The sequence below is a fragment of the Uranotaenia lowii genome, chromosome 1 (assembly GCF_029784155.1).
Source record: "Uranotaenia lowii strain MFRU-FL chromosome 1, ASM2978415v1, whole genome shotgun sequence".
NCBI classification, from domain to species: Eukaryota; Metazoa; Arthropoda; class Insecta; order Diptera; family Culicidae; genus Uranotaenia; species Uranotaenia lowii.
This window is the reverse complement of record NC_073691.1, coordinates 145,838,037-145,862,752: the sequence shown is the minus strand read 5'-3', so window position 1 is coordinate 145,862,752 and position 24,716 is coordinate 145,838,037. Positions and strand designations below refer to the sequence as shown.

General features: G+C 35.9%; 2 protein-coding genes across 4 annotated transcripts in view; one reads left to right on the top strand and one right to left on the bottom strand.

Moving 5' to 3' along the window:
• LOC129740412 (clathrin interactor 1) overlaps nucleotides 1-16,083 on the bottom strand; it is a 41,514-nt gene extending 25,431 nt beyond the window's left edge. The window contains exon 1 of one of the 2 annotated variants that reach the window (XM_055732069.1): nucleotides 15,198-16,083. In XM_055732069.1, the coding sequence (XP_055588044.1) occupies nucleotides 15,198-15,247 (50 nt within the window). In that variant the 5' untranslated portion in view covers nucleotides 15,248-16,083. The remainder of the gene's footprint in view (nucleotides 1-15,197) is intronic. The other variant, XM_055732070.1, reaches the window with a different exon arrangement.
• On the top strand, nucleotides 11,354-22,236 carry LOC129740413 (TATA box-binding protein-associated factor RNA polymerase I subunit B). 2 transcript variants are annotated; one of them, XM_055732072.1, is made up of 4 exons: nucleotides 11,354-16,244; nucleotides 16,293-19,391; nucleotides 19,460-19,661; nucleotides 19,733-22,236. In XM_055732072.1, exons 2-4 carry the CDS (start codon nucleotides 19,214-19,216, stop codon nucleotides 21,954-21,956), a joined length of 2,604 nt encoding a protein of 867 aa, XP_055588047.1. In that variant the 5' UTR covers nucleotides 11,354-16,244; nucleotides 16,293-19,213; the 3' UTR covers nucleotides 21,957-22,236. The 2 variants fall into 2 exon arrangements, with proteins under 2 accessions (XP_055588047.1, XP_055588046.1); XM_055732071.1 differs by having other exon boundaries at nucleotides 11,354-19,391.
• Nucleotides 22,237-24,716: the final 2,480 nt, after the last annotated feature.

Here is a 24,716-nt window from a genome sequence, read left to right as displayed (position 1 = left end):
TTGGTCCAAAACTTATCCATGATTTTTTGTAGAATTTTTAAGTAACGTTTACATGAGTAAATTTGAACTCTTAAGTTTGTATGGGAAAATTGATTATTTTGTACTGAAAAATCAACATCAATTTTGTTTCTTCTGTGGAACCGAGCCAGCTTGTAGTTTTTGTGCCAATTTATAAAATTCCTAAAGGAAATTTTCCTCTGAACAACTTTGTCGAAGACTTTAATTTCGTATCTTATCAAGCAAAAAACTTATTAGCTGTTTAACAAGGGTATGTCTTTTGGCATTGATAAACAATAAATTCAATTGACATCACTGCTGAAGCCTCGCGAAGTATTGCTTGAAAAGTAGTCATGCAATACCTCGCGAGGCACCCTGCAGGGATGTCAATTGAATTTATTGTGTATCAAAGCGAAAAGACATATCCCCATTCAACACCGAATAACTTTTTTGTCTAATAAGATACGGTCTTCGACAAAGTTGTTCAGCGAAAAATTTCGTTTAGGAATTTTATAAATTGGCACAAAAACCACTAGCTGGCTCGGTTCCACAGAAGAAACAAAATTGATGTTGATTTTTCAGTACAAAATATTCAATTTTCCCATACAAACCTAAAAGTTCAAATTTACTCATGTAAACGTTACTTAAAAATTCTACAAAAAATCATGGATGAGTTTTGGACCAAGACGAAGCTTTTTAGACCCCAGGGTTTGAGAAATTCAAAAATTACCCCAAATCGACTCAGTCTAGTGTACAGTTTCAAAAGATTTAGAAAAAAGATTCTAACTTCATGATTCATCAATTTTTCTGAAGACTGTGAATTACTCAGAGTCTACCGTGACTTCTGGATGACAAAATTATAGAATTAAAAAAATTTTAAATTTCAATTATGATGTTATAAAATCGCTTGGTACATCTTTGTACCTGAAAATAATCACATTTTCGTAGGTGATGGAAAGAATTAGAGAAACATGAGCTATCAAAGAACGAAAGAGCATAAGCCGCCGTAAATATCATGAATTTTTCGAAAAAGATACAACGGCTCACCGGCAGGACTTGAACCTGCAATCTCCGCTTCAGTACAACGGCGTTTTCGATAGAAGGTCCAGTAGTTGATTGGCAGAACTCGATTGCTCGTGTTGGCCGGTTTCATCATGTTCACCGAGGTGAAATTGGCTAACTCGCCGTTGTACTGAAGCGGAGATTGCAGGTTCAAGTCCTGCCGTTGAGCCGTTGTATCTTTTTCGAAAAATTCATGATATTTACGGCTTATGTTTTTTCGTTCTTTGATAGCTCATGTTTCTCTAATTCTTTCTATCACCTACGAAAATGTGATGTTAAATTTATTTTTTTCAAATCGTTGTTTTTTAGGCACAAAATCTGTATAGTTTTTTTTCGGGAATTAGTCACTTAGTGGCTTTTCCCTAAAATCTGCATCGTTGAATGAATAAAAGATAATTTATAGATTCAAAATAATTATTTGTTACTCATGTATAGGTCAGTTGTCATTGATCGATTCTTCTTCTTCTTCTTCTTCTTCTTACATCAACATGGCCAAAACATGTAGGCATCCTGGAAAACGGAAGACTTGCGTCTATCATTTTTCTTTTCAGCGTATTACCTGTTACATATTCCTATGCATTGCAGATATTACTACGGCCAGGCCAACCATGTGATGAATACCGCGAAAGATACAGGATACAGGGGCGGAATGAAACGTGGAGATCCCTACCAAACGCTTCATATAATATTTTGATATAATATGAATTTATGTCATTTGGGAAAGTATATATGGAATATTGATACATTAAATGCTGTTGAGGAATTAGGAAATTACGATACTTACCAACATTATACTCACCGCAATAATAATTAGAATAGAGAATATTACATTTGGGTTTCTGTAGATCAGCTATTTTCACATTGTAAAAATAGTAATTTCCAAGCATGGATTACCATTAAAGTTCTCCCTTTAAAATAATTCTGTTTTTGAACGAAAGATTCAAATTCACTGGTTTTGCAATAACCCTTAAAAATATATTGAGCTTAAAAATTCAACAACATTCTCAAAGTTTAATGATCACATAAATTTTTAACGCTGATTGGCGTATAAAATTGAACAACTTTCTATCGGAAACTGCACTTGAAAATGTCGGGTTGGGCGGATGTGTAATATCACATCCTACAGAACATACTTTCTCAAAGTTTTAAATATCAACTCACGAAAAATCTAGAGAGGACGTGTACATGATTGAGTTTCTGTGCACAAAATTTTCAAATACGGTTGAATTCGACTGCTCAAAGTTCTTTTTTTGTAATTACTTACTTTCATGACTTCTCAAATCCATTACTACTTAAATTTACGATGCTTGATCAACAACATTATAAAGGGAGAAATGATGTAGAATGAAATAACAAGAAAAAATGAGCTGTCTTAAAGCTTAGTTCTTTTAGAAATGGGACAGTTACGAATGCGTGTATCTCGAAAACCGTTCGTTTGACCTAAATACTTTCTATGAAGCAAATGAAGGTAATTTTATGATGATTCATGAAAAATTTTGAAAAAAATTATTTATCGTTTTTTGTAAGAAAAAAATCTACTTTATTCTTGGTACCTCCCATCGGCCAGCGCACACTTTTTTCATTAATGATATTGATCAGTTTTTCAAACATATACTTCGTCTAATCTGAATTTTAAATTGCTACATCCTCCTCCTTCAATTTCTGATACTTTTAGGTCCAATACTTCTCTTTTAAATGAAACTGAGTGCAATTAAGTGGATTCAGCTGTTTCGAAATCAACAAAACTTGGTTATTTTTGAGCCACTTTAAAGCGTTTTACGTAGAATTTCTGCTAGCAAAATCTGACAATAACGAAGTAAAGCCATCATGAGATTGAACTTAAAGTATAATCGGTTAGTCTAGATCGTTGGTTGCGAAGAGTACTTACAAGATTACTCTTTCAAGGCTTTTAAAAACAGCGAAAACAAAAGTTTTATTTTTGAAAATTGTTGCTTTTTTCAACAGGTGCGGAATTTTGGCAAATGATTATATTTTATACAAAACAACCAGCAAATACATACTTCAATATGCTCGGGACCTTGCCACGAGCAGACATGGTATAGAATTCAAACGCAGAAATTTGTTTGAAATAGGGTATTTAATAAGGATTGTTATTCATTAGAAATCATCTATCATGTTGCCTCGGTACCGGTTATGCAGCTTACGAGCTCTGGAAATAGCAAAAAATTGTTGTTTAAAGTTGGGTTTGAATGACTCATTACTAGGTAACACTTTCAGCTTATCGGAGAATTTTTTTTCGAACATTTCAGCGATCCACCCTAAGTTTTGAGCTTATTCCAAATAAAAAATGCTGCTAATGAGACTTGACTTCTCAGATGACCCTTAACCGTAGTTGCCGATCATGTGCTTCACTTTAATGCTTAATTTGAAATTTTTGGACATTTTTGACAGTGTTTGCATACTTTTCCACCACTCACACACAGTAATTCTTTGAATAATCAACGGTTTTGTCAGCTATCAATTTGATAATGATGGATTTTGAAGGAAACTGTGCAAAATTATTTTTTTCATTTTCTCTTGCATCGTTAATATCTCAAAAACGCATTAAGTTAAAATTTTGAGAAAAATATGTCAGAAAGTAGTTTTCACAGGCAGCAAAATGCTGTCAAAATTTTGAATGTCCGATCACTAGTAAACGAGCTATTAGCAAAACAAAGTGTCCCATTTCTAAAAGAACTAAGCTTTAATATATAAGATCATCCTAATACAAAATAGATCGAAACGGACTCACCGAGGCAGCATAACAGGATAACAGGACTCTTTTGTTGGCCGATCTGATAGCGCTTAATTAACCGGAAGCGAGTATCAGTAACGCCATAACCAAATTTGAATAAAAACAGATACACTTCTTGACAACTTGTTTTCAATTTTTTCTTTCTTCTTCAAATGGTCCAATTTAGTATTTTTCAATTTTTAAAATAACGCTTCCATAGTCAAAAAAATCTATCACGGAGCTCTGTAGGTCAGTTGTCATTGATCGATTAAACTCTAAACTAATTAGTATTCTGACAAAAAATCTGAAAAAAAATCAAGTTAAGGACGCAACAATTTTCCAAAATCAGTTTGCCTCTGTTTTATGTTTTCCCTTGTGGATTAAAACTTTCCCGTCACCAGTCGATTATTTTTCGGCAACAAAACAATCCATCAAGCTAACATTCGAATGAGCTTTTTGTAAATTTTGACTTATACTGCTGGATTTCAAGATCTACACCAATTATATTGCCGAAACTGCTTTCAGCTCATCCACATAATAATTTTGAAATTTTAAGTGAAAATCCAGTTTAAGGTTTCACACTCTATTTCTGAAAGTTTGGCTATTTCAATTGCAATTGATAAAAACTCTTCACTAAATTAACCCTTCATGGCTTCCTTCCATGTTTTTTTTTGTATTATAAATCAATATCATTTCAAGAGTTTGGAATTATGAATAGGTACCTACATGAAGAAAAAAAAATCCGTGGGCGTGATTGAGTGCTCATTTATATCACTTTGATATAAATGGGTATACCTTGACGTATAACAACATTAAATATAGAATAGTGAGAGTATCACAATTCAGCGTTGTTATAGGCATCAACGGATCACTTCCGACCATAAGTGAAACGGAACCCCTAGATGCCGGTCCCACGGCTTTTAACTAAAGCTCAATCACATGGTCAATCTGGTCCGATCAGAAATGATTGTTTGACCTTTTATTGTCATTTTAATGTTCTTTTCTATTTTTCAGATCATCCGAAGGTGGAGTTTTTATTTTTTTTTTGTTTTTGTTTTTTTTTTTTCTTCAAATATATTCAAATAGTAGGAAAGTTAGAAAGGAGTAGGTTAACATATTCAAATACCATATTCCTCCCCAATGCTCCAGTGGATGTGTATTTGCGGTTTATGAATTACGATGGCTTATTCTTAAATCTAGCTTTTTTCAATCACTGGGGGCTAATTGGATGGAAATGATATTTTGTGGTTCAAGGTTTGTGAAACGGATCTTCCTCCTGAGTTATTTTGATAGTATTATAGTTCAAAGCAAACAGTCTTGGAAATTTTTAAATCTCATTCAAAAGTAGGCATTCAACTATGTGAGGCAGGTAGGGTAGGGCGATGCTCAAACGGTAAGATAGGCTGTTATATCCATATTTTGGTGAATTCGCATGATTTTGTGATGTTGTGATAGGAATAAGGTAGCTTACTTCTACTATTCATTTGAGCTAGAATTTTTATTAGTTTGAAATAGGCTTGCTTCAAATAGCAAAACAGGCTCTCACATCCATATTTTGATAAAATAGTATGGTTCTATGATATGACAGGAACAATGTAGCTTCCCGATCAGGAGGGAAAAACTTAATTATATCAAGATGAGATATTTTGATACTATTTTTTCCTATCTAAATGAGTTATTATTCAGTACTCGTAGGATGTTAAAATATCTCAAATTATATCAAAAAATCTATACGATCATATCTAAATTATATCAATTTTAAATATGCTCCTTTCAAGATTATATCTCGTTCAGATAGCATAGTTTGATATTGAGCAGAACAAAATCTATCCAAATTATTACTTATCAAGATATGAGTGCATCGAGAAAAATTACTAGTGGAATGTCAATAAACCATATTATTTGCTAAAACCATGTTCCACTTTTGGTTTCCCAAAAATAGGATCCAATTTTAAGGATCTGTTGAGCGAAACTCATTAATGAACGGTTTGGGCCGTTGACTTCGATGTCCGTGTTTCAGAAAAAGTTGTACGTATATCAAAATAAGATATAATAATTTTATTTTAGGACAATCCGAAAAAAACTTTATCATTGAAAATGAGCCAAACCCCATTCAAGTCTGTCAATCAGAATAAGATATAATTCAGATTGGAGAAACTTAAAATCGAAATGTTTGAGTAATTAATTATAACTGAATCAGATGTAAATAGCTTGGTGAGATACGTTTGAGTTATTATTTTTGATATGCTCTCCTGATCGGGTTACTTCTACTATTAATTTGATCTCGTTATTATAAGTTTAAGCTAGGCTTCTTCTTAGATATTGATAGATGATATGAACTAAAACTCTTTTTTTTCTCTTTTCTTTTCTCTTTTCTTTTTTTCTGTTTTCTTTTCATGTATCATTTGGTCCAATGATAACGTTGAGCGAACCTTCAAGCCATCCCCTAACATCATGGGACCCAGACGTTGGCTTTCGCATGACATGGTTGCCAGCCCAAGGATCTAACCATAAATCAACTGCTGAAGATGGTGTCCTGTAACTTGGTGAGATCCTTCCTGTTTATTTTTAATATTTTCAATACGCCATAAATAATGTAGATAGATGCGTGGGGAGTATGTAGAGGCCAGTCTCGAACCCGCCCATGTCCTTCCTCCAACTGGTATCGGGAGGGGTTGGTTTATTATCTTGAACTGCATTTTATACATACTCCATGGATATAATGAAGTGCTTGATGGTCTAACCAACGTCTCAAGATCGCTTACTATTCTACGCTGCCTTCTCTAAACTTTAAATTTTCTTCTTCAAACTATTCTAATTTTCATTTCCAGCGTCCCGAGCTATTTAAACGCCATAAAAAAAAATGAATAGGTACCTACATGAAGAAAAAAAAAACGATTTTTAATTTTCTTTATAATTTATTTGTTGCTATTTCATTTGTTTCAGTACAATTAAAATTGAAAATTTTGTATTATAACCTGAAATTCAAAAGCAAATCAATTAAAATTAAGTTCCAGAAGCTTCATACTTCAGTATCTGATTTTGATAATCGTATTTTCAACTAAATTTATGTTTAGAGTGTTAATTTTTTATATTGAGAATTTGAAAAATCAAAACCAGAATTTTGAACGAGGATTGTGTTTTCAAATTGAAAATAATATTACGAAATTTCCAAATCACTATTCAGAAAATTACTCCAATGAAAAATCTAATCATTTTGAAATTCATAGCAAAAATTAACTAAAACTTACCTCAAAACTATACTTTTTGTTTGGCCTAGCGCTTATATTCAGAAGCTCAACAATGAGTGTATTATTTCATTTGTAAAATGACATTTATAACAAGAAATTCTTTAAAGATCTTTTAAAGTGACAACTTCAAACGATTGTATCCCATTTACCCGAAAACCATTGCCCAGAATGATTTTTTTTCCAGAATGACAAATACCCGAAATCAAACCCCAGAATGAACCATTTCCCAGAAAAAAATTCCCCAGAATGCACCATTTACCAGAATTTTTTTTCCCCGAATGGACCATTTCCCAGAATTTTTTTCCCCAGAATGGAACATTTCTCAGAATGGCACAAACCCCAGATTTTTTCCTCTAGTATTTTTGTTTGTTTTTTTTTTCTAATGAATTTTTGTAAATTTCATATGATTCGAAATTTATTTTTTCAAAATGATTTTTTAAATGAAACTACAACTTTGAAATTTCCCAAATAAATTTATTTTAGAACCAATATTGTGCTTTGTTTATGATTTGGGTACTTTAATTGATTCAATGCTTACCATGGTCCTTTAAAAAACCGTTTTGGTATCCGACTCCTCACGCTGCGCGTTCGAACTCGGAAGACGTTTTGTCCTTCACGCTGTCGCGTGGCGGACGGGGCTAAGGGATCACCCCTAGCTTTCACGCAGACCTAGGAAGCCCCGGCAGACCTAGACAAATGTCTTAGGGCCGCCGCTTCCGACGGCGGGTCGGCGGCCACCTCGGATTTGGGAGCTTTGGCGGCTTTGTGCCGCCTCGGCCCCTTCATCCTCGTTGGTTGCGGCTTTGCCGCAAAAATATAAAGTTATGAAAACCGATTTTTTTGCATCAATTCCTTCTTTTTTTTATTCCTAGTTTGTTTTTTTTTTTTTATTTTCATTTTTCTGGGAAATGGTTCTTCTGACAAAAAAGTTTCGGGTAAATGGTTCATTCTGGCGAAAAATTTTCTGGGGAGTGGTTCGTCTTAGGAAAAAAGTTCTGGGGATTGGTTCTTTCTGGCGATTGAAATTCTGGGGATTCTTCATTCTGGGCAAAGGTTTTCGGGTAAATGGAGTACAACCCTTCAAACTACCAGATGTACAAATCATGACAATTTTCTTTTTATTAACATTTTGTTTGCAGTGAATATTATGGATTTGCTGGTTGTTCTTAAAATATTGAAAAATGTTGTTAAAAGATTTCATTATTCTTCTTTTATTTCATATTTTTCGAAATACATCAGATTTTGTTCAGTGACATTGAAGTGGGGGAGCAGGAGCAGTGTGCAGCTTATATTGTACTGATTTGAAAGTGGCACCACAATCATACACCCCCGCCCCCCACCACCTTTCCCCTTTTTTTCTCTTTTTCAAAATGATCGTTTTTTCACCAGATATTACGTTCCTTCATATTGACTGATTTTTGAAAATTTGGAAAATCACCCCCCCCCCTCCCCCCCCCCCCCCTAGAGCCAACTCTAGGACCGCCCCTGGAAATGAGCAATAACAAATGAGTAGTGAGATGTAGTAGTACTAGTAGATGAGATGTAAGACATTTGAAATGAGACGTGATTGGCTTTAACAGTCTGGTCAGCTTTCCGGAGAAGCCGGAATTGTTAAAGAATTTACAGCTCGTCATGGTCGATCGTGGTATATGCGGCTTTGAGCCACTGAAAAGATGGTGGTGTTCACGGCATTTATGGAGGATTTGCCATAGTGTGAAGATCTGGTCCGTCGTAGAATCTGTTGGCTTGTGATAAGGAATATATCCTCTTAGATACCGTGTTAAATTGCGAAAACCGTTTAAAAAAAATTGTGCGTATAACGAAATTCTGTGTAAAAAAATCGATAACCGTGCCAAAAACGTGTATCGGTAGACTGCTAGATAATTCGGATTGTAATATGTTTCAACAACAATAAACTGTTAAAGTCGTACGCAAAAAGCAGTTCAGTTTGAAAGTAGTGAAAATATAGCACATCCTTCAAAACAAACAAAAATACTGAACCAACCATTGTCACATTTGAATTCTTACTGTGCCACCCTTATTTGTTATATCAGAGAAAACCTGCATAGTAAATAAAATATTATTGAGGCGCGTTACAAAAAAAAAAAACTCAACAGAAATAAAAAATCTTTACCGATGTGGATAAATCCAATAGACCACCAAACTTAAACACAGCCAGCTTTTAATGAATATTGCTATTTGGATGTGAAGGGAACACGGATTCATATGCATCGGCAAAGCTAGCAACTAAGAGGCCCAGTCGGCGTCGCCTTGACCTTTGCCTACTTCAGAGTGCAAAATCCACATCCGGTAAAATTACTACAGTTACATTACTTGAAATGAAAACACAATTCGCTCGAGTAGGTGTACTAGCACCAAATCGATCGTTAATGGCAGCGCAATTCATCGATACGTGACATTTCACATAATTTCACCCCATTAAGCACGTGGTGCGAGTTCTTCTCTCGCCATAAAAATTCAAAAAAAAAAAAATCGAGACGAAGTGAGCTTGAATAGTTTCTTGTCGAGTTGCTGTGGCAGCTCTACCAATGCATATATCCATTGAATGGTTGATGTTCTTTGCAACTGTTCTTGCCTTCCTACAAGTAGGAGTTCCGACATGCTTCACTAACTCTGAAACAGATAAACGAATGTCAGACAAGCAATTTTCGCTTCGCTGTTTCTTTGCTTGTGGTGGGGAAGGGAAGCTTCGGTGAACTTTAATTCCCTCCTCTGATTTGACTACCTTTAGATAAGAAATGTTCCGACCCTCCCCGTCATTGTAGGTTTATCGCAGACCGATTCTTATCAATCGTTCATTTACTTACGAAGAACTTGACCGCATATAGGGTTGTGAATTGTGATGCAACCAAAGCGATTTAAATGGTTGGTTTCACTATTAATGTCAGAAAAATCAACAGAACACTGCTTGCTGCAACAGGTAGAATTTCGTTTCAGAGTCTGAAATTCAGACACGTAAAAGGGATTTCCGATTGAATGCTTCAGTATAGACATAGTTTCTCTCTTTCCAGATATATCCACATATAGCATGACGTAATGAACCAGTTGGGTTCGGAAAGGCAAGAAATTTTGGACTCGTTAATGACTGTGACCCATTTTTATTTTAGCATTTTGGATAGTCTTTACTGACATTCTTTCACAGTTTACAAAAAACTACAAGTGTTTTACTGATACAAAAATACAAACTTCCAGATTTGTTTCCTGCATTACAGACCTCTTTCGATTTTGACAACAAATTTTCAAAATGTGTTTCCAGATTCTGATTTGTATATTTTGCCCTAGGTGGAATAATTTTTGATGAGGGCCCCTGTTTACAAAATGGGGCTAAAAAATTACTAATCTCGTTGTGTGAAAATCATTTGTATCAATTGCGTTAAAATCAGTTGAAAAGTTGTGCTATAATTGAGAAAGCCTCTTGCCCTTCATAATTAACGGTTAGGGTTTTTCAATATGAATAATATTTTCATTAATCGAAACTTGAACAATATCAGAATAATAAATCATCGTTGAAAATTGTTCAAGGTAAAGTTAAGACACAGTTACGTTCAAAAAATGAATGAAATCGCGTGAAGCTGCGCACTCTCTCCAAACTTTGACAATCTGCCATTTCTTTTTCGGATAATATTTTTTCATGAAATTTTCACACAATTTAGTTCAACTATGCAACTAACGCTCTACAAAATTTGAAGTCTTTACAATGACTGGGAACGAAAAAAAAAGCTAATCCCGTAAAAAAGGGAAATAGCTTCACTAAATTCGCTGTATCTTTGGCAATAATAATTGAAAAATTTTGGAACATCTTTGGATTAAATTTCAAGATTTTTCAATGAAAATTGTCAAAGATGCAGAGAAGTAATTTAAAATTTCCCTTTTTATCTGTAGCTGTATCTTTGTTTCGAGTCGATGTGAAGACTTCAAATTTTGCAGAGCGTTAGTTGAATAGTTGAACTAAGTTGGGGGAAAATTTCATGGAAAAATATCAACCGAAAGAGGAATGGTAGCTTGTCAATGTTGGGAATAAGTGCTCAGCTTCACGCAATTTCATTCTTTTTTGAACGCAGCTGTATATTGTCTCCATTTAGGCAATTTATTTGATCAACCAGCGAGCGGAAATCAAAACAAACATGAATTTTTCATATGACAGACTCCGAAATATTCTAAATATTTACTAGGTAAGTATTGCAGAATTTAGCTTCAGAAAGATCGCAAAAACTCGCGGCATCTTAGGGACCCGAAAAAGGCTTAAGGGGGGGGTAGGGTCTAACACTTTCAAAAAATCGATTTTTTTATTTTTCTATTTTCTTATTGCAAAACATTTCAAGAATGTTGTGTCAAATTTTCAAGTCAATTGAAGCAAAACTGTAGAAGTTATAGGCTTTTATCTCCTCCTATCTAATACTGCAAGAAAGCAAGAGCAGAAACTTCAAACGCATTTTTCTCGAAAGCACATTTTTAAAGTCCGTGGACATCGTCATTTGAAAACTACTTATCCGATTCTTTTCAAATTTGGAACATATTTTCTACATATAAAATACCAGACCCCAACGTTTTTCTTTTTTCATTTTTTTTACTTTGGGGATATTTTACAGATTAAAAAAGGCCGAATTTTTTGTGAAAAATCGTAGTTTTTACTTCAAACAGCCACAAAAATTTCATAAAAATTTTTTTAAGTTAAATAAAAACGTTGGGGTCCAGAAAAACATCTATTAAAAATATTTTGCTCGGATTTTTGGATTTCAGATGATTCTGTGCTGAGATACAGTGTCCACCGCAAATCCTGTTTTCTAAAAGGCATCCTCAAAAGTGCTCCGTCACCGGCTCATTTTTCAATATTTTTCTGCGAAAAAATTACTAAATGTTCTTTTAACAATGCTTTGTATAATGCAAAAAATTTGAATACATTTGTTTGAACGATAGCTCTAGAAAAAAATCGTGAAAATGGTGTTTTTTTTTTACCCGTTAGACCCTACCCCCCCCTTAAGCAAACTTATAATGACTCACTTTTTCGATTGTTGCTTTTCTGGTTCGAATCTGTTGCTCTTCACGGTCGACCTTCGTTCGTTTCCCTAAAGGGTGCCAATTAGAATGAGAGAAGAAAAAAAACCACCAGAGGCAACATCTTTCTTTTCCTGAAGAGTATTAACCTACTTTGACTTGTATTTCGTGAATTTCTGAATTCATTGGTGACGCCTCTGATCGAAACAAAACTACTTGACAAAATTTGATTCCGTCCGCTTCTGGCTGACACAACGCGACGACCGAATGGTTCGCATTCATTTGAACGTAGAGAATAATTATAATAAAACTTGGAATCGCATTCGTTTAATCCGAAAAGGTAGCAGAAAAAAATAAACTGAAGCAACAGAGAGAAAAAAGGGAAACAGTAGTGAATGGGGCTGTCACTGAACGGGCCTAACGTGCCGACAGCATTGAACGCACTCATAGAGATGACAGTTCTCAAATTGGGACGATGAGAGAGGGAGAAAAGAAAGCTGCAAATTAAGCGGGAAGGCTAGAAGCAATAACGTAGACAAAAGTAAACAAACAAGAATCATTCTTAAAAATTGAGTTCTAGTGGTGTTCGAATCATAGCTTGATTCTAATTGAGGCTATATTAGAAAAGATCTACTTCAAATTTACGTGCTTAGGTGAGACTTGAGTGTGAGAAGCAATTTAGTTTGAAATTTAACTTAAAGTTACTTAATCTAGGTAAATAACTTAACCTAATTAGTACGCTAGTGCCGGTGGAGTTGCTTATCCAAGCTAAGTACTAAGTTATCCGGAAGTGCGCAACTGTACAATTTGGAGTAAGCATCATCGAGCAGGTGAGAAAGTAGTTGAGAACCTTTAGAATTTATTGTGAAATTGTACAATTAATTAAAGGTGAAGCGTCATAGCGAGTGCAAAGGCTGGAATCTAGACAGGAGGAAAGAAAGAGAAAGGTCACTAAACGTAAGCTGAAAGAGATATCCTAATATGTTCAAATTACTTTCATTAGAATTGTTATCGTAGGATTTTAAAACGTACCACAAACTTCGAACGGATTAAAGGAGCGTTTACGAATTCGGAACCAAATCTTTCTCTGTTACCAGCGATCCGCGAGTAACGAAAATCAATAGGGCGACCAAACCAAACCACATTCAACAGCATGTTTTCGTTCGGCAGGTCTTTTGGTGATTGTTTACATTCAAGGGCGAAATTCTTCTATGCTTTATGGGCAATATTTGCAGCTAGACTGGGTGCCACTATGAATGAGGCGCCTCAGAAATGTTAAAATATCTTTGGGTACGACTGATCTGGAAGAAAACAAGCGTAGCGCCAATAATTTGGGGAAAATCGATCGACATTCCTCTGTTAAACCCAATAATAAAACCGATTTTGAACCGAATATGAAGTCACTAAGTTTTACATGACTAGCAATAGTAATTAATGTTAATTTAGTTTTGCACATCGAACAATTTACAATTGCGGAAGAAGAGGCAACCATATCTGGAACTATTGAGAATGATATAAGCGAGGAAAAAAGTAGAAGCAAATTTAAATATTCTTCGACAAAAAGTTCAAATGGCGATTCGTCCAAATTGAAGATCCTGTTTGGACATCGGAAAGGTTGCTCGTCTTTGAAAGAAGTCTGACGTTTCCTAATTCACATTCCTCGTTTGCCGCCCGATTAGAGAAGCTCTACATTTGACCAACAGGCCAAAAGACTTCGGTATCGAATTTTGAATACGGCGAATGCGCCAAGACCTTTGTTTTGAGAAAAACGCATTCCAAGTTTCAGAAAATAAAATCAATTTCCTATTTAGCTGCGTACAATCATTTTCCTAAATAAGTCGCTAAAATGCTTTCAAATTGATTTAATTTCATCACCCGATCGATAAATATAGCTTTTCCGTACTAATTACTTCAAAAAGTTAATAAATTCAACTGTGGGCCCTTTTACCACAGACTGGTGCTCTCATTTTGTTCATTCGCCAAATTGGTGCGCCCTTTTGAATTGCAGAATGACTGTTCGCCTTTTGGATCACTCATTAAAGAAGCAATATTCAAGCAAATTTCGGCTTGAAAGCGAGTCCAAATGATCACATTAAAACATTAGCACATTTAATGATCTTATAAATACTGATTTGTGCATCTCCTCGTCCTGGAAAACAAATTTCAAAAACGTCAATGCCCTTTTTCTATCTCGAAATAACTATTGGCCCTTTTGTTCGCGACGAAATTTTGAGGGGAAATGGGCGAATGAACTGTGGGATTACACACTCATAAAAAAGCTATTCGCCTTATTTAAAAAATTAAATTTAACTTCACTAAAATAAGAAAAAATTAAAGGAGATCATATTTTCGGATGTAAAATTAAGAGTTTAACGCATTTATGTGATTATCTGGAATTGTTTACAGTTGGCGCATTCGCCGTATTCAAAATTTGATACCGACTTGGCCTCGTGCTGTTATGCCAGGGTTTCTCCTTTTGCGTGACATATTGAGGAGATAATTTTATTGCGAATATCTTTTTTTGTTATTCTCATAATTCAGGTGCAAGTTAAATTTAGCAGTATTCCTAAAGTATTGCAAATTAAAAAAGCTTTGAAAAGCAATTAGGTAGAAGAAGAAAAAGTCAAAAAGTGACAAATTACGTCAACTGGAATATCAACACACTTGTCAAAATTCTTGTAAAGTTTCGCCTTTATACCATTACATTACATACCTTCATTCCTTACATTTCTGTGACCATGTTAAAAAAACAGAAGAGGTTTCAGTCAGGAGTATCAAATTGGCACTCGGGAAGGATAAGGGCTTAAAATTTAATTTAAGTTTTAAAAAAGATGCTAATCGCGGCGTTCCCCGCTTTAAAATACAACTTCCAGTAAAGGGGGTATCATCTTGCGTAGATGTCTTTAAGCATAGGTACGCACCAAACATAATATTGAGTGCGTTTACTGCTAGAATAAATTAAAATAAGTGAGCAAATTCACTGTCATCTCGGAAATCTGCACCACCTCATAGCAGTAACGGACGGTGTTCCTATGACCTTGTAGAAACGTGTTTGCGATTCAACCATTCGAGTAATAACAAAAGGTAGTGAAAAGTATTTTCGTTATCGCCTTAACTTTAAAAAAGTAGGTACTTACACTTTATCGGCGAGTTCTCGCACTTTCCACATGCTGATAAACTTATCCATTCTTCTAAGTTCAAGTGGGTTCTGCTCGGGAAATTTTATTTACTTATTTTTACTAATCACTACAAGCTCGATGATTTTTGTCGCAATTCGAAACACAAAATCTGACGTTTTCTCCAGGATTGTGTGGGTTTCTTCTTCTCACGTTGTTCTTCCCTTCGTAAATCGAAACGCGCTCACACACACCCACAACTGAACCAAATCCGAATTGATGAATGAAAAGATGAACAGGTCAACAAACAACTACATGCGCGATCAAAACCTCCAGCAAGTCACTTCTGAAGCCCCGCCTTCCGCACACACCCACTCCAATAACCCGATGCTGGATTGATTCAACCAGGGCCAACTCAAATAAAAAAAAAAGAACAGAAAATCACACCTCTTGTTTCTTCGAACCCGAAAAGTTACCCTAGCCCGATCGTAAACTTCCGGTTAACAACACTCAACGACGCTCGATCAACACCGGAAGCATTCCCCGATAGGATCTTCCGGAAACGTTCACGAATTCCCGACGAAAAAAGTGAAGGAATTTTCCGTAGGCACGGGTTGCGCGATTACACCAACAAAACTAGCTCTTCTGTCCAACCTTGTCAGTCAGTCATACACGCTCTTTTTTTTTAACTCAAAATTAAGTATGACCGAGGTTCAAAACATAGTTCGATTCTATGAACTTAAAGTTAAGTACCCTTTTTCCTCCTTGCGATGGATCAAAACGGAGTTCGAACTGCGAACTCAAAATTGATCCCTTTTTTTCCTTCGGCGAGGGATCAAAGCTGAGTTCGACCTTATGAACTAAAAATTGAACTCTTTTTGTTGGACTGAAAACACTTAGCGAGTTCAGTTCGAACCGGAACAGCAACCAACAAACACGTCGCAAAATTTTGTCGCTCCGGAACAATTACCGGAAGACTATGAAGGAACTTTATAATGAAATGCATGTTCACCGTGTCAGCGTAAAATTCTGTCCGTCATTGTCATCATATGGTGAGCGGCTTGGAATGTCCGGAAACTTCCGGATGTTGTTTACGTGGGAAGTAACATCCGGAAGTTTTCTTTGACCGGGAGTGTAAAAACATTCCACTGCTCTGTACCGGAACAGCAACATCCGGGTACAACAAATTTTAATCATCCTTCAATTCCCTGAAAATAAGCTACCCTCGAAAAAAAAGGATAAATTACAGTTCGGCTGCCGAACTTAGTATTGAGTATGCCTATCAGAACTTAGTTTTGCTATTGCCCTGTTAAACTCAAAGTTGAGGGATGCCACCGAAGTGCTGTTTTGAACCAAAACTACTTAATTTTGAGTTTAAAAAAAAGAGCGTGTATACACGTCGCGAACTTGGCCCGAGAATGTGGTGATTTGGCTACCAGAGGAAAACTGACTGAACAAGTGAACGCGGATGAATGGATCACCGCACTTTTGGCATCGACGAGGCAGTGTAGCCAAATTTTAATTAGGTGTGTTCAACAAAACCCAATCGAAATCAATTGGAATGGATTGACAGTTGATCAGCTGTTTTTCCAATTGACTTCGATCGATTTCTATTAGGCTGTTGATTGAACAGCCATTCACTAATACTAACGCACTGGCGCAGTGTTTTCAGATGTAATTTTCTTTATCAGCTTCGTTCAGAATTCGAAAAGGCGGTTTACTCAAGGCAAATTGTAATGAATCCATCATTTTGGCCATATCTCAATAGCAATTCTTTCCCGTATACAAGCTGTCCGAAAAATTTCAGATTAGAAAGTTTGTTGTTCGACTCGAACTATATTAGAATACTAAAAAGGAATTTGTTTAGAATAATGAGCAATTTTGAGGGATAAGAAAAGCACAAAAGCGAAAAATTGCTGCTATAGGAAAATAATTATTATTTTTAAAACATACAATCATGATATTATGAAACAAAATACAGAGGATCGATAAACTTTATATTTTATTTGACATTTTATCGTATTTCACAACATAGACCAAATTTCACTTCCTATTTATTTACATAGTAGTCACATAGTTGGTCACTTCCTATTTGATTATTATAATAATCCAAGACCGACAGACAGATGTATTGTGAAAATGGAGTCCTAACAGAACAGCACAGAACAGCGACGCCACATCGACCGACATCTCTTTGAGCACCACGGACCAGCACGACTAGCACAGCACCACCGACTCAGGATACCTGGCACAGCCCCACAGACCCAGCATGTCTGACACCACCAGACCTGCGCGACTAGCACAGCACCACCAATCCAGAATACCTGGCACAGCCATACCGACTCAGAATGACGTGCACAACACCACCGATCCAGCATGGCTGACATAGCACCACCGATCAGCACCACTGACTCCGCACGACTAGCACTGCACCACCGACTCAGCACACGACAGCAAACACCGCACCGAATGACACCGCTTTCATTTCTTCTAATATTTTTTTCACAACAAACCAAATCTGCTGTTTTTGACAGCAAACAAATACATATGTGTTAGTGCGATGGAAATCGATCGAAACGAATCCTGCTTCCTAGCTTGATCGGTTTTGACTGGTTTCGATCGATTTCGATTGGCTTCATTGAACGTCAATTGGATTAGTTTCGACCAAAACATTGGCTGAGTGAACATCCATTTACCAATCGAAATCGATTGAAACCAATTGCAATTGCCTGTTGAACAGGCTTATTGCCTCTTAGATGAAGAAGCTTTATATGCATTCTCCAAAAAAAACAATATCAAAGCGTACGCGTACGTAAATTGATTAAAAAATAAATGCAAAGCAAGTTATAATAAATAAAACTGTATAGATCTAGGTAAATTGAAATAAATTGGAATATTAGAATATAATATATTATTATTTAATATAATATAATATATTATTATTATTTTATATAAACGTTCATATCATGAACAAGCATTGATGGCTACCCTGAAAAAATGAACGCACTTTTTTGTATTCACGTGCTAAGTGCTCTCAACGCTGATGAATGGTTTATGTACAGCGGTTGAAGCACTGAACAGGCTTCACGCTAAGAAAATTGTACATATCAGTACCGTTATTTAAAATACATATTTTGGAGTACGACAACTTTAACGAAGAACTGAGTTTCGGAAATTACATACTTTGTCAGTTCTTCATAATATGAATTATTATTCTACAAAACCCTCTCTGTAGAAGCACAGCAACTTCAGTAATTTTTTTGTGATTGCGTTGTTCTTCTCACTCGCACCATCAGAGAGTCAGCCTGTGATTTGCATTCTACTTGAGCACACGCAACAACTTTTACAAAACTGCCCGTTAAGTCTTTGCAAAAAAATCAAAATATCTTTGCTTCTCTGAACGTTTTTTTAACAAACAGCAGTTTAACACAAAACCCTCTCTGTAGAAGCACAGCAACTTCAGTAATTTTTTTGTGATTGCGTTGTTCTTCTCACTCGCACCATCAGAGAGTCAGCCTGTGATTTGCATTCTACTTGAGCACACGCAACAACTTTTACAAAACTGCCCGTTAAGTCTTTGCAAAAAAATCAAAATATCTTTGCTTCTCTGAACGTTTTTTTAACAAACAGCAGTTTAACACACGTGAAATCGTATACCTCTCTAGAGAAAGCAAAATAGCCTTCACTCCGATTAGCTGTCATTCTTATGGAAATCTGTGTAAGAGTGAAGAGTTAGCTTTATCATTTTTAGCAGGACCAAGCCCAATAGATACATAACAAAGAAATATGATTGTACTTTTTTCTTTATTTTCTATCGCCAATTTTCAAATGCAGTTTGAGAATTACTGGCAGAATTATCATGTTTGCATTTTCGTACCGCTACAACCACAAATCGATTCAAATAATTTAGCGTGAATTGGGCGCCTTCCAAAACTATAGATTTTGTGATTCTATCCTTTTATTTACGTGTAAATTCTGGCGATTTTGGCGAATGTGCTGAAAAGGTTTCTCGCAGATTGATTACTGAAACAGTTACGATGGCCGGAGAAACTTGTGAAGTGTGCGGCCAGAAAGACTTCACCGCTGAAGGAGGATTCTTTTACTGCGTGGAATGTGGTACAAAATCGCGTACGCATGGCCAACAGCTGGTTGAAGAGTTTGATACGGAGGCCGTGAACCAGGGCGTTCGCGGTATCAAGCTGAAGGTGGAGAATAGTAAGTTTTCAAATGGTCAAGAAGAGGCATTGCATCGATTTAGATGATAAGGTATTGATTTCTTTCAGAAATTCTTATGATCACAAGCTACGAGCAGATCAACTATATCTTGTTGGCATTTACCGAACGTTTGATCAGTTTTGGTGCAGGGGAGAACCTCAAATTAACGGTCCTGCAAATGTGGACCAGTTATCTGCGACGAATGGAGATAGCTTTCTTTGATAAAGAGAAGCCGGAGAAACCTCGCCTCAGTGCTTTCTTTCTACCAATGTAAGTAACTGTTCAAGTTTAAAACTATGATAAAGAAAATTGAAACACGTTTCTTGGATTCTTTCCTTCAGCGACGCTGCCATCATCTACAGCCGCAAGCTGCCTAGGGCCCCGAAAAGGCCACGTCGGGCAAGCACGGGTCCTTCGCAAACTTCTGAGGGAGAAATGTCCGAGACGCAATCACTGGCCAGCAGACGGATCCTGAATCGTAGGTCCCGTGCCAACCAACGGCGTCTTCTGAATGCCGAGCATGATTCCTTTTTGTCGGACCAGCAAAGTGATGTAAACCGTTCCTTGCACGAAATGTCGGTACGTTCTTTGAATACCAGCCAACAGTCGGGGGAGGAAAGTGATGCTAGCAGTCGCAGCAGTTTACTTTCCGCAAATGGGGGGCCAAAAGTTCGATTCTCTCGATTGGCACGGGTGCGAATGAAACGGAAAATGAAACTTTCCTCCCGGTATATCGATAAGCTTGAACAAGACACCGATTGGAAAGTGATCCAGCAGAGCAAACAGAAGGGTGGGGTGCGAGGTACATTGAAAAGGAAAGGCAATGTAGAGTTAGGTGATCCGGAAAACCTAGTCCCGTTAGTGATATACGGTTTGCTGGGGTTAGCTTTAAATGTCAGCGGCAGTGAGGTTCAGTTGGCAGATGTTGTAAGATTTATCAGAGAAGATCATCTGTCCAACGATAATCTAATCCAATATTTGCCACAGGAAATTGATCCGACATGTTATGCCAGTACACTTCCCAGATTACAAAAAACGCCCGTTACCAGCCATACCACATTAAGAAACAGTGCTTTCAAGTTTGCCGAAATGATACATGCTACTCCGGTTATGCCAAATTTAGCTAAACTCTGTCTTCGGTATTTACAAGAGCTTCAACTTCCGCTGGAATTGCATGGCTACATCAACAACTTGATGGATTGGTTTCATCCCGTTATGAAACGTTCCAGTTCCTGTATGCCCAATTATGAGGGTCGTGCTATGGCCTTTATCCTTTTCGCTCTTAAATTACTCTTCGGATTGAATGATAACACAGAAGTAAGGATATCAAGTTCTGTTGCAGATTTGAATCGTTTGAATGCTCAAACGGGAAATCAAACAAAAACAGCATTCGTATTCACTGAATGGCTTGAATATATAGAAGCGAGAAAAGTCATTATAAGTCAGGTGTACTATCCGGTCAACCGGTTGACAGCAACCGATGACAACGTTGCTCCAGATCCAGGTCTTTTTATAAGTTTCAATTCCAAAAAAATAAACCCCACTGACGCTACCAAACCAACTACTAGCGACAAGTCTCGTCGGGAGCATTTAACTAGACTTAAAGATATAACAAGTACCATAATTCAAACATATTATAAACCAAACAGGACTAAGCCTACAACAAGCATCGATTTCGAACCAAGCCTTACACCATATCGATCTTATCTTGAGACGATAATGTTGGCGCAAAAAAATGACAGTAGTATTCACATTCCCGAGTTCATGTCCGTGGATCATACAGATCGAACTATCGAGCCGCTTATCAACATCTCCGAGTTCAGAAGACTTCTCCAAGAAAACTGCCGAATCAAGCTACGTGCCAGAAAACTCAAATCCAATCTAGAGAGCTTCCATTTCATAAAACCTTTGACGAATGTTAGCTCACAGGTGATCGACGATTTTTATAAGGTTCATGTGAACTGCACCGAAACCGATTGGTGCCCCTTAGATAAATCGCAAAATCCCGCACCAACCAGCAATGAAATCCTTGACGAAATTGTCGTTCGCAACGAAATCGACAGACAGTACACGGCTTTACAAAAACCCAAATCATCTGACGGAATCGCTACCAAACTCGCCAAACTCGACGAATCGATAGCAGCTTCTGAAAGCATGTTTTCCGACACAGCGTCGTTCATGTACTATCCATATCAACAATCCCCAATCGAAACAGCCAACCTGCCGCTCAGGCATCACACCTTGCTGGTTCCCAATTACGACTACTGGGTCCGACCGATAAATCGGCCAGAGCAAGCTGCTGCTACCTTGAACTGTTGCTGTCTACCGGACAATTTTTACCTGGTGCTGAACGAGTGTGCCCGGGTTGTGGAAAATAGCCCTTTAGTTATTTATCAAGAGTTGATCGTTTTGGAGGACTACTTTTTCTACGCGGTCCAACCGCCGGAACGATGGTGTGAAATGGCAGACCCCTGCGCAGCCAGGAAGAATATCTTTCGGGAAAACTCTAACATTGGAGACAGGTCAACGACTATGCGAGTTGTCAATAGCGTGTCGAAATATTAGGTAAATAAGTATACATTTTTTTTATTTCAATCTCAAATTATTCTCGAATGTTTTGAAGAAAGTCCTATCTATACTTTCAGGATTTAAAAATAAGTTAAAAGTAGAGCCACCCCGTTGTGGAATTTTTTGTTCTGAGGCTGGCCTAAATTTTTCCGTGTCTGCCTCTTTGACCACCTTAGCGACCTCAGCCACTTTTTCCGCCACATTTGCTTACAAGAAGGAAATGTGTCTGCAATTTTGGCTCTGTGTTGTCCTGTACAGGGCCGTAGGAAGAACCGACTCATGGGGGGGGGGGTTTTGGTGACTAATGTTTACCTATGATTTTATGCTAAACAACACATGAATAAAAAAAAATTAAAACAAATTATGTTTTTAACTATATGATTATTCACTTTTAAGTACTCATTAATGGTTCCCGTATGAAAAAGTAACTTAAGAGAAGACTCGAATGCCACAAGGATGGTAAAGTGTCTTTAATAAAACCTTTAAAAAAGTAACTTTAGAAAAGTGGTCCTTAGCCTAAAGGGTGAGCTAAATTTTTTATTGGTGAAACCTCTAGAAACAAAATATGAAATTTGCTTTCATCAATGGATAATTTTTTAAAATTATTTTAAAAGTCTTGTTAATCAAAGTTATTTGATTTGAGCATAAAATAAGTTCTTTTGGGGTAGCCTTCAATTTCTTAAAAAGAAACTTATTCAATACTCAAATCAAACAAGCCAAATCTTCTAAACTCTTTTACAAATTCCAAGATTCTAACCTTTGATGAAAATAAATACAATTTTCCAAAAAGAAACAGTAAGAGATAAAAAAAAACGGATCAAATTTGCTTGATTAAAAGTTGAACGAAATTTATGATTTTAGATTGCAATTTTGCTTAAAAAAAGCTGCATTATTAATAATGTTAAAAAAATACTTCGAGGAAATAAAGAATTTTGTGCAGATTTTTAAGTTGAAGATCAGGTACTTGTTTCTTAAACGGAAAATATTTTTCATAAAGAATCAATTCCATACTGAAAATTATATGGATAATTTTTTTTAAATATAATTTTGGATACTTGGCATGAATCAAAACTTTGAAAATTAACTTAAATTCCACTTTATATTTGTGGTTTTCAGCTGAATAGTGTGTACATACTAATTCTGATTAAAAACTTTGAAATCTGGATATTTAATTGACAAATTTTGAAGTTCATGTTCTTTTAAATTTCTCAACAATTTTATGTTGATTGAAAAACTCATTCACAAGCTAAATCTTTTTCTGAATTTTAAATCTAAATTTAAACCTGAATTCAAAAATTGACCTTTGAAACTGTTTCCGAATTTCTATACGATTTCCGAAATGTACAAAAAGTTCGATTTCCGAATTTTTATTCCAGATCAGAATTTCATGAGCCAAATCTTAGAGCTCTCATTCATAAATCTATTATTTAAATTCTGTAGAGCTGCTTCAGTCTTAATTCATTATTTCAATTATTTATTTTTAATCTGTTTTATAAATCAGATTTAAAATGTAAATTTCGAATGATGAATCTAAATCTGGTTTTCAATTTTGGATCGCCACTTAGAAGCTTTTTATGTTGAAATTTTGTGTTAGAAAAAAAAAAGAACTTAGAATTTGAATATAAAACAAATTTCTTCTTTTTCCATATTCGGAATACTATTATCAAAATATTAAAAATGCATTTGATCTTTAAAAAACATGATTCAAATATCATATAAAATGCAAAATTGAAATCGAACATGGATTTCAAAGCAGCATGTAGCAGGATTTTTAATTTCTTATGATTATTCGAACTGAAAATCAAGAATCCTAAACTTGATACAAAATAAGAAATTCAAAAATAGGTAGAAATACAATTTTGGTTATAGGAATATGGAACCAGAATCTCCAAAATGGGTTTAATTTAAAATTTAATATTCAGACTTGAATTTCTATGATGAGGTTGTCAAATTGCCAGGTTTTAACCAGATTGGCCCGGATATTTAATATTAAATTTGGGTAAGTCCGGTCCTACCCGGTTTCCCAGGTTTCATTGGAAAAGCCCGGATTTGGCCCGGGTTTATTCTCATTCTCGTTCTTAAATCAAACTTAAAAAAACTAATAGTGTTGAAATTTTTTTTCTATGTGTCCAAAATTTTTGCTTCAAAAAATAATCATGAAAGTTTTTTAAGTTTTTTTTTTCTAGATTTTTGAAGAGCAATTCCTAGGTTTTGACCAAAATTGTCCGGTTTTGCCTGGATTTGGTGGACAATTTTTAAATCAAATGCATACAGGGGTTTTGCCAGGTTTTTATATAAAACATTTGTCCGGCCCGGTTACGTGCTGAAAAAAATCTGACAACCTTATTCTATGAACAAGTGAGAAAATTTTGAAAAATAGCAGCAGAATTATGAACTTGAAATGGGTTTTTGAGGTTTTTGTATTAGTTCTTAGTCCAGATAGTGACTCTTGAATAACTTTGTTCTACTATCATGCTCGAGTTCACATAGAATATATATACCGTGACCGACCCTAATTCTGCGCAGTCCCAAACTCTGCGCATTTTCATATTCAAACAGAAATATTTCAAGATGTGATGAACAAAATATTCATGAAACAAGCTGAGTTTCTTCAGTTACTGTTTATCTTCAAAAAGCTTCCAATTATTTTGAAATCTGATGAATGGTTCGCGAGAAATGGGAAAAATCAAAATAAATGTAGGAAGCAAACGTTGAAAAATGGCCGCCGTTAGCAGTACAACTTAAGTGTTAGGAAAA

Bases quoted from the DNA above. Each gene is read 5' to 3' on its own strand.
- LOC129740413 (XM_055732072.1), top strand. From the start codon at position 19,214: ATGGCCGGAGAAACTTGTGAAGTGTGCGGCCAGAAAGACTTCACCGCT. The intron at 19,392-19,459 runs GTAAGTTTTCAA...GATTTCTTTCAG, and splicing joins CAAGCTGAAGGTGGAGAATA to AAATTCTTATGATCACAAGC. The intron at 19,662-19,732 runs GTAAGTAACTGT...TCTTTCCTTCAG, and splicing joins AGTGCTTTCTTTCTACCAAT to CGACGCTGCCATCATCTACA.